Raw genomic sequence first — 14,233 nt, 5'->3', positions numbered from 1 at the left:
TATTTTCTCTCTCTCCATCTATATTTAATGAATTCTGAATCGTCTTCTCATTCTCGGTCCGACGAGGAGATATCTCATTCTTCTTCCGAAGAGGAGGTACCTCCCGCTCCCACCGGATGGGATGTCGCGGGTTTCGCCAACAACCCAGTCAACAACTATATCTCCCGTTTCATACAAAGCGAGCTTGCTCGAATGCAGCAGCCACCCCAACGGCCAATCCGCAGGCGGCGCCGATACATCCCCCGCGACCACGCTGGTGGGCGCGATCGGCTGTTCGCCGATTATTTTGCTGAGGAACCACGGTACCTGGCAGATGTATTTTGTCGCCGATTCAGAATGCGCCGCTCCCTCTTCCTGCGCATTGTTAATGCGTTGTCCGCGCGTTACCCCGAGTTCCGGCTCCAGCGAGACGCCACAGGGAAGCCCGGTCTATCGCCCCTGCAGAAATGCACTGTTGTCATCCGACAATTGGCATATGGAGGGTCCGCCGACATGTTCGATGAGTATCTGCAATACGGCGAGACGACTGGCAACGAGTGCCTGAAGAATTTTTGTCAGGGCGTGCGAGAGATATTTGGGGAGCACTACCTTCGCTCGCCGGACGCAGCTGACTGCCAGTTCCTGCTGGATTGGCACTGGAGGAGCCACCGCTTTCCGGGGATGCTCGGCAGCATCGACTGTATGCACTGGCAGTGGAAGAACTGCCCAACCGCGTGGCGAGGCCAGTTCACTACCGGCTACAAAGGTATGCATCCCACCATCATTCTTGAAGCCGTTGCCGACCAACGGCTTTGGATTTGGCATGCTTATTTTGGTATAGCCGGGTCGAACAACGACCTAAATGTTCTCAATTCCTCGCCCCTTTTCAACGAGCGGGTCAACGGGTTAGGCCCCTCCATCGAATTCATGGCCAATGGCAATGTGCATAACATGGGGTACTACCTGGCTGACGGCATCTATCCGCAATGGCCCGTGTTTTTGAAGACGATTAGATGCCCAATCGGAGATAGTAGAAAGTATTTTGCCCGAGCGCAAGAGTCTGCGCGCAAGGATGTGGAGAGGGCGTTTGGGGTGCTCCAATCGCGATTTGCACTGGTAAAGGGCCCGATGCGCTTTTTCTACCAGAGGGATATTGCCGACATCATGTATGCGTGCATCATCATGCATAACATGATCATCGATGATGAACACGAAGGCGTCCTCAACGTCACCAACGACACCAGTGTTGCATCATCGAGTCACGGTGTCTCAACCGAGTTCGAGTCCGCCCGCCGGGGTGTACCGTACAACGAACATGAACGGTTGCGTTCATGGACATACACCAGAAGGAGGCCCATCGAGCACTACAACACGATATGATCGAAGAATTGTGGGCAAATAGAAACCGCACCCACCGCCCTTGAATTTTTTTACTTTGAATTTTTTTTTCCATTCCTGTACTATTTTTTTTTATTAATTTTCGTCGTTGTAATGTTTACCCGTGTTTAATACAACGAACTTTATTACTATTATTTGTTTTGTCTTATAAATTAAATTAGCTAGCTTTATTATATACAAAAATAAAACAATTAAATTAGTGATGATGTAAAAATGAAATGTTGAGTTAGGGAGAAATAAGGGAGAAACCATTGGAGCAGTTGACTCAACTTATTTTTAACACAAGTATACCCGCAAGTGTACGGGGCTAATGTAGCAAATAGTAAGCAAAGAGTATCGTATCCACAAAGACAATGAGTGTCAACCTAATTACCACGAACCAACCTCAACTACTATCTAGATGAATCGGAAAGTTTGGGTTTTCTAAATCTACTTAAAAGCAAGATAAAAACAATTAAAAACAACTAGAGAACTGAAAGCAAATAAGAAAACGAATGTAGATCAAGGATGAGAAGGGTAGAATCCTACGGGATCGATAACAACTATCCTATGCTCAACTAACTTCCTAACTATGCCAACAAAGGGTCTCAAGGGTTATTAAGCTATCACTAAGGTAAAACTATATCTTTTCTCAAAGCATATAATTTGTAGTTGCTACCTAGAACCGAAGTCTCCTTCCTAGAACTAAGGCAACAACTCCTAATAGCTCCTAAGATACTTAGCTTCATTCAAAGGCTCAAATCTCTCGATTATATTGGCAAAGACGTCAATTTCTTCTCTTTCAAATTAAACTACTCACTTCTCAGTTCTTGTAGTAAAATCCACATGCATTTATAAGGTGATCAGTCAGATAAATGTATAAGCACGGAAGAAATCAAAATAACCACATGAGCTAAGGCATAGAAAAAGGAAATCAATTAAACATAAGAATCATTGTATCTCCCCCGTAGAACTCTGCGAAGGATTTAGCTACTCATGTTCATCACAAAAGTCAAAGAAATATTCAAAGAAGTATTCAAAAACATTGTTTAAACAAGAATAAACTAAAGGTAGAAACTCCTAGAACTGGATTGGGCGGATTGGAGATCTCGTCTTCAATCTTGCGATGAATACTCGTCCTCTGCTCGTTCTTCTCTTCTTTCTAGGTGAAAAAGTGGTATTTTTGGGGTAGGAGGCATGTAAGTTAAGTTTGGAGGCGTTTCCTAGGCATATATATACCTAGGGTTGACTTTGGGCCAGAAATAAGCTGTCCGACGAAGCTGGCGGGTCGCCAGGTTGGGTGTGCGTCGAAGCTGGCGAGTCGCCAGCTGCTTACGGCGTTTTTTTCGTGGATTGCTGGCGAGTCGCCAGGTTCGTTTGCATGCGAACCTGGCGGGTCGCCAGCTATGTCACTGCACTGCGCAGTCTTGGTAAAACGGCCATAACTTCTTCTACCGAACTCCAATTGAGACGTTTAAGATATCCACGCGAAGCTCTTTCAAAGAAGAAGAGAATGGTATGTATTACATGCGAATCGGACTTCAAAATCTCCAGATAAGCTGTCTCGAACATTGAGCAGCTGCACATCCACATATTTTGTACATTTTTCTACACATTCTTCACAAAATGGTCAAAATACCAACATAATAGAGAAGTAGCTATAACCATGTCTCAAAGTACACAATATATGATCAAAACCAAGTAAAACTACCCTCTAAAATCATGTAATATCCAAGTGAATCAGCAGTTGGCTAAAAACTGGGGATAAATTATGGTGCTGATGTGGCGCTGATGTGGCAGGAGTTAGGGAGAAATAAGGGAGGTTTTAGGGAAACTGTTGGGAATGCTCTAATACATCAAAAACACAGGGGAATTATAACTGATTGAATTAAGGGTAAAAATTGCAAGCCGATCTTTTTATTTCCTTCTCTACTCTTTAATGCAATACTCCCTCCGTCCACGAATAGGAGTCCCGTTTTTCCATTTTGGTCTGTCCACGAATAGTAGTCCCGGTTCATACATACCATAAATGGTAAAGAGACCTTACATTCCACTAAGTCATTCCACTTACATATCATTTAAAACTAATATATACAAGTAGGACCCCTATTCCACTAATTTTCTTCCACCCTCTTTTCTTAACATTTTCTTAAAATCCGTGCCGAATAGAAATGAGACTCCTATTCGTGGACGGAGGAAGTAATAAATAACCATAACCAAATTCCTAGGTGTAGAGGTCACCACGGTTCAAGAACCGCCGGTTCTCGGTTCGGAACCGTCGGTTCCCGGTTCGGAACCGTCGGTTCAGGTTCGAAAAAATGCCGAACCTGAACCGGCCCGCCTAGGTTCCGGCGGTTCCGGTTCGGACACGGTTCAACGCCGGTTCAAGACCGGCGGTTTCCAGACGGTTCCGGTTTGGACCGCCGGGTCAAGTTTGTTTTTTTTTTTAAAAAAAATTATTCATTTATAGTACTTATTACAAATTACACCTTGTAGTTGTAGTCTTTTACTATCGAATAAATAAATAAAACGAGAATGACAATTGACAAATAGAGTAGAAGTCGACATTGGAGTTGGACAACTGGAATTTTATTGATACGATTATACAAATTTGAATGATATATCGATATTACAAATACAAATGTTGAAAATTAAAATTACAAAAGAGTCAAAAGACTTAATACATAACATAATACATGCTTGTTAGCTTGTATAACAATTTAAATAAAAAAACTTGAAGTAAAAAATAATAAATTATAAATGTAAATAGATAGTATATATATATACTCTTAGTCGGCGAATGAGATGTTTCTAGATAACTAAATTGAGGATACCTTTAGCAATTCAACCTTAATTGTTGAGTTTAATTTAACCATCAACAATCATGGTAGAATTGTCAAAAGTATCCCGGATTTAGTCTTATAGAGAAGTCTTCTTCACCGATTAGAGTATATACAAATACAATTATATATTTTAAAGTTGAAACAGTTGAAAAAAAAAAAAAAAGCCTACCGAAACCGGCAAACCGCCGGTTTGGAACCGCCGGTTACGGTTCTTCATTTCTTGAAAACCTGAACTGGCCCGTCGGAACCGCCGAACCTTATCCGGTGCCGAACCGTCACCACAGTTCCGGTTCACGGTTCCGAACCGCCGGTGACGGTTCCAGGCCGGTTCAGCCGGGCCGGTTCGGTTTGGTGACGTCTACCTAGGTGGATTTGTCTAGATTGTCCAATGTGTTAATCTAATGATTGGTATTTGTAGGATGTTATAAACTCCAAATTGAGTTATTTTCAAAGTTGTTTTGAAATATAAAAAATACTAAATCTAAAATCAAAATTGAGATATTGAAAATTATGAAAAGAGAAAGTGGGAGGAAATTACAATAAAATTCAAACGAAGATTTGTTGCCTGCATTTTCTTGTCTTCCAATCTTCCTTAAGCTTAAAAGTTAAAACCCACCCCCGCCGGCGAAGCCAAAACAGACTTGAATTCCTCATGCCGACCTTCACTGCAATCGCCTTAGAAAACCTTCTCGAGCCTAGGGTTGCTGAATCCCTCAAAAAGCCCCACGTCGATGGCCGTTCCAGGCACCTCTACATATCCCCGGCTCTCTATGCCACGCCGGAGCAGTCGCCTATACCCGACTACTCCTTCCGTGACCCGCCCTCCCCTTCTCCTTACGTAGCTAATCACAAGCGCCGCGGCGGAGGCAACGTAAGGGTTCCGGAAACTGAGAGTTTTAATCTGGATGAGGAGGAGGAGGAGAAATGTTTGATTGAGTGCGTTGACAGTGTTCCTGAGGAGGATGAGGAGTGTTTCGATCCCAGGATTCAGGTTGATTCATCCGATTTCAGCCAGATTCAAACGGAGAGCCGAAGCTTCGTCTCGGCGCAAGGGGAATTTTTCGACGCAATTGATGGTATAATTCAATTATCTTTTTAGATCCCTGTTTATGCGACGGTTTTCAATGTCAATTGTTTTATTTTGATTTCCGAGTAGAAATAATTACTGCAGCATATGTTTTTGGGAATGGTTAGCACGCTTGGGATGCTGCAAACCGATTCCTCTTATTTGTTGTTTGTATGTTACTCCAATTGGTGTGGCACGGGTTTTAATGCATAATTGGTAAAGTAAGACAAAGATAGATAGATGGATAGAAAAAGATTTTAAAGGATTTGTTAGGGGAGAATGGGTTTCACAAAAAAGTTTCTAAAGTTAGAATGTTCATACTTTTCACAGTGACGGACTAAAAACGAAAGAGTTCATACTTTTCAGGACAGAGGATTATGAATTTTCTCTCTTGAGTGCAAGCAGTAACTGATAATGTGTTTTAAATTTGGGTGGTCTAGAGACATATTCGTATTCGTGGCGGCAGAAAGAAATCAGAAAATAGTTACATAAATCCTTTTGCATCATCGATTCTAGATCCTGGACAGTAAGTAGTATGAGAGAGATGATTCTTCAAGAAATCTTGTTAGCTTTAAGTCAAAGTAGATTTATGGATACATAGCTTTGACCTAATTCTGTTTTTCCTTGTTTATAATGTCTACCATCCTGGTTGTTTGTTTAGTCAGTGTAGGAGAAGTAGGGAAATCATTCTGAACTTCGTTACATCCAATACCTGCTATTTTTAGTTTGTGGCAATTTGATAGGAAAATTCATGGCCTCTCTTTGTTTACAGACTTCTCCTCTGATGGGTCCATTTCAAATACACCATCACGTGATCATAGACTTGAGTCAGAATTGCTCTCATCAAGGCTCAATCTTCTCGAGGAAATTGAAAAGAGGAAGATTGCAGAGGAAAATTTGCTTTTGATGCACAGTGCGTGGGAGAAAATCAGGATCCTTATGTCTGAAGCTGGACTTACTTTTCCTGCTCCTCCTGCTATTAGTGATAGCGTGCAGCTTGAGGATGAGGAGATGGGTAAATTTTCTCAGGAAGTTGTTGTTACTAAATTTGTTGCTGAAGCAATTGGAAGGGGTCTAGCACGTGCAGAGGCTGAAGATGCTGCTTCAGCTATCATTGAATTGAAAGACCTGGAGATACTCAGGCTACGTGATAGATTGCAGTATTATGAAACTGTTAATCACGAACTGTCGCAGAGAAAACTTGTTGGTAAGCTCTTCTAATTATGATGTATAGTTTAAGTTACCGTTCTGCAATCATTTAATGATGCATTTTTTCTCTCTTTACATTGGCATGGTCTCCAACTACTTGCTGTTTCATGTTGATTAAGTAGATTGCAGTTTCTCCTATGATAGGCTTTTAGAGAGTTAAAGTCAACAAATCAAGGAGAATTATCTAAACATTTGAATAGAGAGGAATGAAACTAAACCTCCTTGCTTGCACTCCCATTATGATTTACTGCAAATAAACTGAAGTGTGATCAAAGTTGTAATTTCAGTAAAGAGGTCATTCTGTAGGATTACCGAAGTTAATTACAGTACTCAAGTTGCTGAAATCAATATGAACTTCCATATACATATTCTTTGATATATGCCTGTAACTCAAATTGCTGAATTTGTACTTAGCCTCCTTCCTTGAGAATTAGTATTTCTTTCTTTCGAGAGAAGCTGAATTTGGATTACCTGGCTTTAATATCTGTTACACGCTCTCTATGATAATAAATTGACGGTGTCTGAGAGAAATATAAAATATTTTTAACTCACTTTGTTGAGTTTGTCTCTGCAGAGGTGGCACGTAGACAACAAGAAAGGAAGAGTAGAAGGAGGTGGGTATGGAGTTTTATGGGATTGGCATTTGGAATTGGGACGTCATTGGCTGCTTATTCATATATTTGTCATACCAATGAATGTGTACCAGTGCTGGAGTGTGCTGATTCTGCCGAGTCCTCCTCTACTTTTGTACCGGTAGAGACCTCCTGTGGACATTAGTCCGACTTATTTTCCAGAGCTACCCTATATTTTGTAGTAAGTGCTGGATCAGATCTTAGGTAGGTATCTTCTCTCCATATCGCAAGTAGAGAGAGGTTTAGTTTATTGAGCTATATCTCTTCTCTTCTCGGAAGCATGGTATCAAATGTTCATTTAGAAACTACTGAGTAACCTGTAGTTATTTTACCAAATTGCGGCACGAGTTTATACAGTGTTAAGTTGTTAACTTTGCCTTGTTTCATTTTAGCCTTTCAATTGTCAAAACTTCTTCAAAATAACTAATGTTACAGACATTCATTCTTGTCCTTAAGATCTTGTAATCGACAACCGAAAAATGTACTCCCTTCGTTCCGCAGTATTCAAGGCGTTTCTTTTCGGTACGCTATTTAAGAAAAATTGCGTTAAGTGAGTTAAGTAAAGGAATAACAAAGTAGGAAATGAATAGAGAAATTAAGAGAAAATAAAGTAAGAGAGAGTAGAGTAAGTGAAAAAAAATGTGTAAACTTTTACTAAAAAAATAATAACTTTACTACTATGGAACATAACAAAATAGCAAAATCACTCTACTACTATGGAATGAGGGGAGTATGTAAACATCATGCCATGATATTCTCATTTGTAAATATTACAGATATAATTGTATACGATAGGGGTGGCGAAACGGGTTACCCGCGGGTGCCCGTACCCGATTTTAGCTAAATTGGTTGTCCCAATACCCGCCCCGTGATATACCGGGAATACCCGATACCCGTGTCGGGTATCCCGTACCCGGCATTGCAGGTACCCGTACCCGACCCGAAATTCGAATAAAAAAATTGAAAACCATAATAATCGTCTATGTTCCCTAATTTACTTAATTAATATTGATGGTAAACTTTGAATAGATTAAGAATAAAAGTGAGGGGAATATAAAAATATTTCAAAAGAACTCTTAGAAACATAATAATATAAATACTCTTCTCTACATTATTATCTCTCTTACTTTATCTTTTATCCATTCTAACTATTTATTTTTAATTTTTTAAACTGAATGTGTATATGGCTATTATTATTTAACTATTTATTTTTTTCTCTAATTTAACAATTTGAAACGCCTCTATTAATATGGAATGGATGGAGTATTAAAAATGATATATGGCTCTGATACTAATAATAACGGGTATTAACGGGACTAACGGGTATACGCGTACGGGTAGTGGGTATACCCGCTACCCGCAAAACTCTAAAACACACTACCCGATCCCGCCCCATTTCCCGTTATCGTCGGGTATCGGGTACCCGATACCCCGCGGGTAGCGGATCGAGATGGGAATTACCCATTACCCGCTACCCATTTTGCCACCTTAGTATATGATGTCATTTTTGTCAATAAAATTTACATCTTAGATGAGTTATCTGACCTAAAGTTAGAGAAGGATCTTATTAATCAATTTCCTTCTTAGACGAAGTTAGGGAAGAATCTTATTAATCTCATATAGAGAATCTTATTAATCTTAATACAATATGTGAAAGAAGTCGGTACATGTGGAATTCAATAAATCTTCAGATACAATTATGAATTTTGATTTCATAATTTTTTAAAAGGTAGATTGTTGTAGCTACTTTTCAATTGGATTTTACTTGAATATACATCTAGAATTTCGTAGTCGTTTTCAGACATGAGTAGTGCGTTTAATTAATTTCTATGATGCAATATCTCTGCTTGTAAAGTATTACTTGATTATAGCACATTACTTTATAATAGAGGGAACAATTTTTATAAATTTTGTCAAACTATCATTATAGATTTGTGAACCTTGAAAATATTATTTGAGGTCCCATTAACTATGAGTTAATATCAATTGAAGTACTTTTTTACTATTTTCAAGTTTTTCCGGACGAAAAAATCCTCAAATATCTTGAAGAGTATATATTTTTATAAATATCTTTACTATATATTTTTTACGAATTTTCTAAATATAATTTGACCTATGTACAAGAAAAGTTCCTTCTTCAACGTTTTATAATTAAATAATTTTAAATTATTTTTGAGGTATAGATAGTCGTAAAAATTAATGTCCAATCAATAGACAATACTTGTGCTGGGAATTGGTGCCCCTTGCACAGCGGAAGTCATGCATTCACAAATAAATCATACATATGGATCTATTTTGACCGATTATGTGATTAATTAACCACATGTTAAACAATTAATTGCATACAAGAACACACATTAATCATGCTTAAGGAATTAAAACCTAATTCATGATATTATAAGGTCTAGGGTTACCGATCTAATTCTCCAAAGAATCGTCGATTGTTTGCACCTTCTCCACGTGATGTTCTTTGTACTCAACCACGAATCTTCTAATCTGTATCCCGAACTCAGAATCTGACCTTTGAGTGGGCAAAGCTTGTCAGAATCGAAAAGGGCTTGGATAGAAAGAAGACAGAATATCAGTTTTTGAGAAAACTGATTTTTCGTCCACTCCCAGAGGGGAGCACGAAAATTAATGAATAATATCAATAAATCTTCTATCTAATCTCCTTTTATATAGAGTATTATGGGTCAGATTAGGGATCCATGGAGGTTGGACTTAGGCCAAACTTATTAGACTTTTACTAATTAAATTGAGCCTCAATTTAATACAAGTCTGACAGAATATTATAATCAGCCACTACTATAAAATAATATTGACTGCCTATCCAATCCCAAATAACAAGTAATCCGGGTTTTACCTCTTTAATTTATTATTTCTCCTGTTTAAGATATAAATATCCATTAATTAATTTAAATCTGTTATTTGACTTTAATTAATTAATATCTTTTTCCAAGAGTTGTCTAGTTCAAAATCTTTATTTATTATTCTGGAATAAATTCCAACCGGCCGGGTTTCTGAATAATAAAACATTTTTCGAACATCTCTTGAGGATATTATCAAACTGGACTCACCCAGCACACAATTCATTGCAATAATAATACTAGCACCTCTAGACATTGCTCACCACTACCCAAGATATCAGGATTCTTGGATTGTGAAAAATCTGCAGCATTTGATAAATCAAAGTAGTGTATAATCAATATCGTATGCTCAATGTTATATCAACAATGATTAAGAAATAACAATCACCGAGACCTCGTCTTGGTAAATAGCAAGAAAGACTTATCTCAACTGTTAGATCCTTCAGTGCTATACCACACCAATGTCGTTTATTTCCTAAGGTAAGGAAACATGCGGACTGACACTGCAACCTTTCACGATAGGTAGCCAAAGCCTATCTAGCTTGTGAAATTATATTTCTCATCTACAAAGGACCGACTGCATCACCTTCTGTGAACATCGTTCACGACTAGTCTACTATGCAGAAGAATCAGACTTATTTGTTTCTTATACATTTAAATGTTTGAGAAACATCTTATAAAAGTTCAAGCAAACATCAATGCGATAAAATTACTTCTTCTCGTCTTGGGTTAAAAGTGGATTGTAGAATATATTAAATACAAGCAATTCTATCCGTGCAACATGCTCAAAATATGCTTTTCAGTATACCAATCCCAACAACTTGAATATTAATATATTATTAAAAAAAATAATAATATCAATAAATCAATAGACGAGGGACTGTGTTTGTGGTTAGAAATTGTATGTTGAAGGCCTAAATGCACATATGTTAAATGGACATCAGAATCATTTACTCCTTTCGTCCCATTCAAGATGGCCACATTCTTGAGTGGCACGAGATTTTAAGAAGTGTTGTGAAGTGGAATAAAGTAGAGAAGAAAAAGGTATTTAAATATTTTAATGAGAAGACAGGAGAGAGGAGGTTATTTCTAAAATTGAAAAGTGATCATCTTAGTTGGAACAAACGAAAAAAAGAATGTGGTCGGTCATCTTGAATGGGACGGAAAGAGTACTTCTCGTTAGTGAGGTAGTGTAACGCCCGCCGTTTTTATGCCTTAGTAATAGATTGTCGTGAAGGAGCACTTCATGCTAATTAAATTCAACAAGGAGCTAGCTAGGTGGTGGGCGGTGCTGGTGTAGTAGCACTAGATTGAGATCATTTCAGATTCGCTTGTTGCGTATAAACCTCAAGTGAGAGAGGCAGTGATGGTGGAGCCCACTCTCGATGATGTTGATGCGGTCGCCACAAAAATCAACGACTACCCCAAAAAATGATGATACATGTTCCAATAAGTTCGGTACTCATCCATGCGCTTTGTCGTCAACCTTAGCGTCATCATTAGCACACGCACACAGTCACACTCATCACAAAGATTTGGATTATATCCAAAATTGGGGTGCATGTTAGGATTGGTAATATAGATAGCATATGTCGTACGAATAGAATTGCTTGTATACAATAAAATTTAATCCAAGACGAGAAGAAGTAATTTTATCGCCCCCACTCGGCCATTCAGAGAGCCTAAACTTTTCCTTGAATCGAGCCGAAAATGGCATATCCGCCTCCTCCGTGGAATGTAGAAATACACTTTGTTTTCAATAAATGTCATATAAAATATAGTAATCTAATAGTTTAGGTGTTGTTTTTTTTTAAGAGATACAGGGATCAAACCTCAACAAGAGCATATATTTTTCGTTTTTTTACTCTTTTAGTTTATCAATTCATATTTCTTTCTTATCATCAAAGTTATACATATAAATACTTTATAAAATCAAAAATTTTACTAATTTGCATATATTATGTTGTTATATTTATTCTTTAGTTAAATTATTTTTAATCTTGTGTTAATGTTTTTTTTTTCCTAAAAGTACTTATAATTTGTGATCCATGCATCTTAATTATTCTCTATGTAACAAAATAAACATTTAAATATTTTTAAAATCTAAATATTTATTGCTCTACTTATATCACTTTTGTATATAATATTTTACGAAGATTTTGAATGTATATAATATTTACAAATAATTTTATATTTTTAAATGAGTAAGAGTACATATTTGCAAGCTAATGCATGTTTATATTTTATTAACGAAGCTAGTGCTACTTAAATATTAATATAATTTTATTTATTTTATTATTAAAAATAATATTAAATTAAATATTTAATATTTTAATATTAAATTTTCGGCCCCGCCATTTTCGGGGTCTGGATCCGCCACTGCAAACATTTAAATTTATAAGAAGCAAACAAGTCTAATTCTTCTGCAGTCGGCTAGAAGAGAAATATAATTTCACAACCTATATAAGTAAGTCTGCTTTATTCGGCTGGTTTCGGTTTTAACCGGACCAGTTAACCGGTTTAACATGGCGTGTTCTTCTTTTCAGCTCTATTTTCCGAAGCGGACCGCTACAGATTTCCAACTTCAACTTTCTTCTATCTTTTTGGGCTCTAGTTTGCACATTTTTCACAAAACGCGCAAAAATACCAAAATAAATTAAATATGCAAATAATGGTTGCAACTTTGAAACTCAAAACGAACCAAATAATGACCTTAAAATAGCGCAAAATCCGAGCGTATCACGTCTATCTATATCATTGTATATATATTAAATGCGGAAGGTTTAAAAAAATTTGGAGAAATTTTCATAATTTAAAACAATAATTCTAATTTGCTTCACACTCAATACTTACCATATGCACATGAAATATAATATTTTTAGAGTTCCAGTTGTCAAAACATTATTAGTTACCATTTTTAGAGAAATTTCCATAATTTAAAACAATGATTCTAATTTGCTTTTAACTCAATACTTACCATATGCACATGAACTATAACATTTTTAGAGATTCAGTTGTTAAAACATTATTAGTTGGACATACCACGTCATATTATCACTTGATATGTTAAGACTAGGGAATTTTTGCTCCATGTTTGGTTGACGGGAAAGTAAAGCTGGGAAGGAAAATAATTCCGAAAAATGAATACTCGAAATATGATTCCTACCAACTTTATTTTCCTATGTTTGAAAAAATATCATGATTTTAAATTTTACATTTGATTTAAATACTAAACTAAAAATATACTCTTGATTGGGGGCACATCACAATAACTACCTACAATAGATTAAATTGCTAGTTGAAATTAATTCTTATGGAAATCAATATGATATTTATTTTTATTCATTTTTTTAGAATGATTTGTACTCCCTTTGTTCCATGTTAATTGAGTCATTTTTCTATTTTGGAAAGTTTAAGATAATTGAGTCATTTCTATTTTTAGAAAGTAGTCTTTTCTCTTACTTTATTATCTCTTCATCTCTCTTACTTTATTCAACCTCTACTTAAAGACATTATTCTTAATCTCCGTGCCAAAAAGAAATGCTTTTATTAACAATAAAACAAAGGGAATATGTATGGTCCAATTAAAATCTATAAATTCTAAATACTAGCATAATCATAGAAATGTATTTTCTCATAGATCAACTAATGTAACTACTCCAATGTTAGAGTTTGTATACTAGAAATCACATTTCGAGTGATTGAATACTGTAAAACTCTTATTTTATTTTCCAAGGAATAAAACAGATTATTTTTGTCATAATATTGTTATGTTTTACATTTAATGGATGTTAATTGCATGTTTAAATGTATAAGTTAACTTAACAAAGTCTAAGTCTTTGTTTTAGTAGACCGGTTGTGGGCGGCGTCCACTTTAAGGTAATACGGTCAGTCCTAAACAAAGAAAAAGAAGAATTTCACGACCTAGATGGAATTAGACTATCCATCATGAAAGGTTGCAATGTTAGTCCGCATATTTCTAAGCCTTACTGAAATAAGATGACATTGGTGTGGTAAAACACTGAACGAATCTAACAGCAAGACTTGTCCTTGGGCTATCTACTGAAAGGAGAGGTCTTGATAAATATTTGTTTCTTAATCAACGTAGGTTAGCATTGAGCATACGGTATTAATTATGCATTACTTTGACTTATCAAATGGTGCGGGTTTTTCGTAACCCAATAATCCTGATATATTGGGTAGTGGTGATTAATATCTAGCAGTGCTAGGATTGCTATTATATTGAATCGTGTGCGAGGT

General features: G+C 36.8%; 1 protein-coding gene across 1 annotated transcript; it reads left to right on the top strand.

Annotated features, from left to right (window-relative positions):
* The first annotated feature begins 4,749 nt into the window (after positions 1-4,749).
* LOC125186698 (uncharacterized) lies at positions 4,750-7,477 on the top strand. Its single transcript, XM_048083112.1, has 3 exons — positions 4,750-5,275; positions 6,038-6,472; positions 7,049-7,477. Exons 1-3 carry the CDS (start codon positions 4,852-4,854, stop codon positions 7,249-7,251), a joined length of 1,062 nt encoding a protein of 353 aa, XP_047939069.1. The 5' UTR covers positions 4,750-4,851; the 3' UTR covers positions 7,252-7,477.
* Positions 7,478-14,233: the final 6,756 nt, after the last annotated feature.

The sequence above is a fragment of the Salvia hispanica genome, chromosome 5 (assembly GCF_029641045.1).
Source record: "Salvia hispanica isolate PSC_SH4W2 chromosome 5, Shi_PSC_v1, whole genome shotgun sequence".
Classification (NCBI taxonomy): Eukaryota; Viridiplantae; Streptophyta; class Magnoliopsida; order Lamiales; family Lamiaceae; genus Salvia; species Salvia hispanica.
Note: the sequence above shows the minus strand (reverse complement) of the source record. Positions and strands in the feature narration are given on the sequence as shown.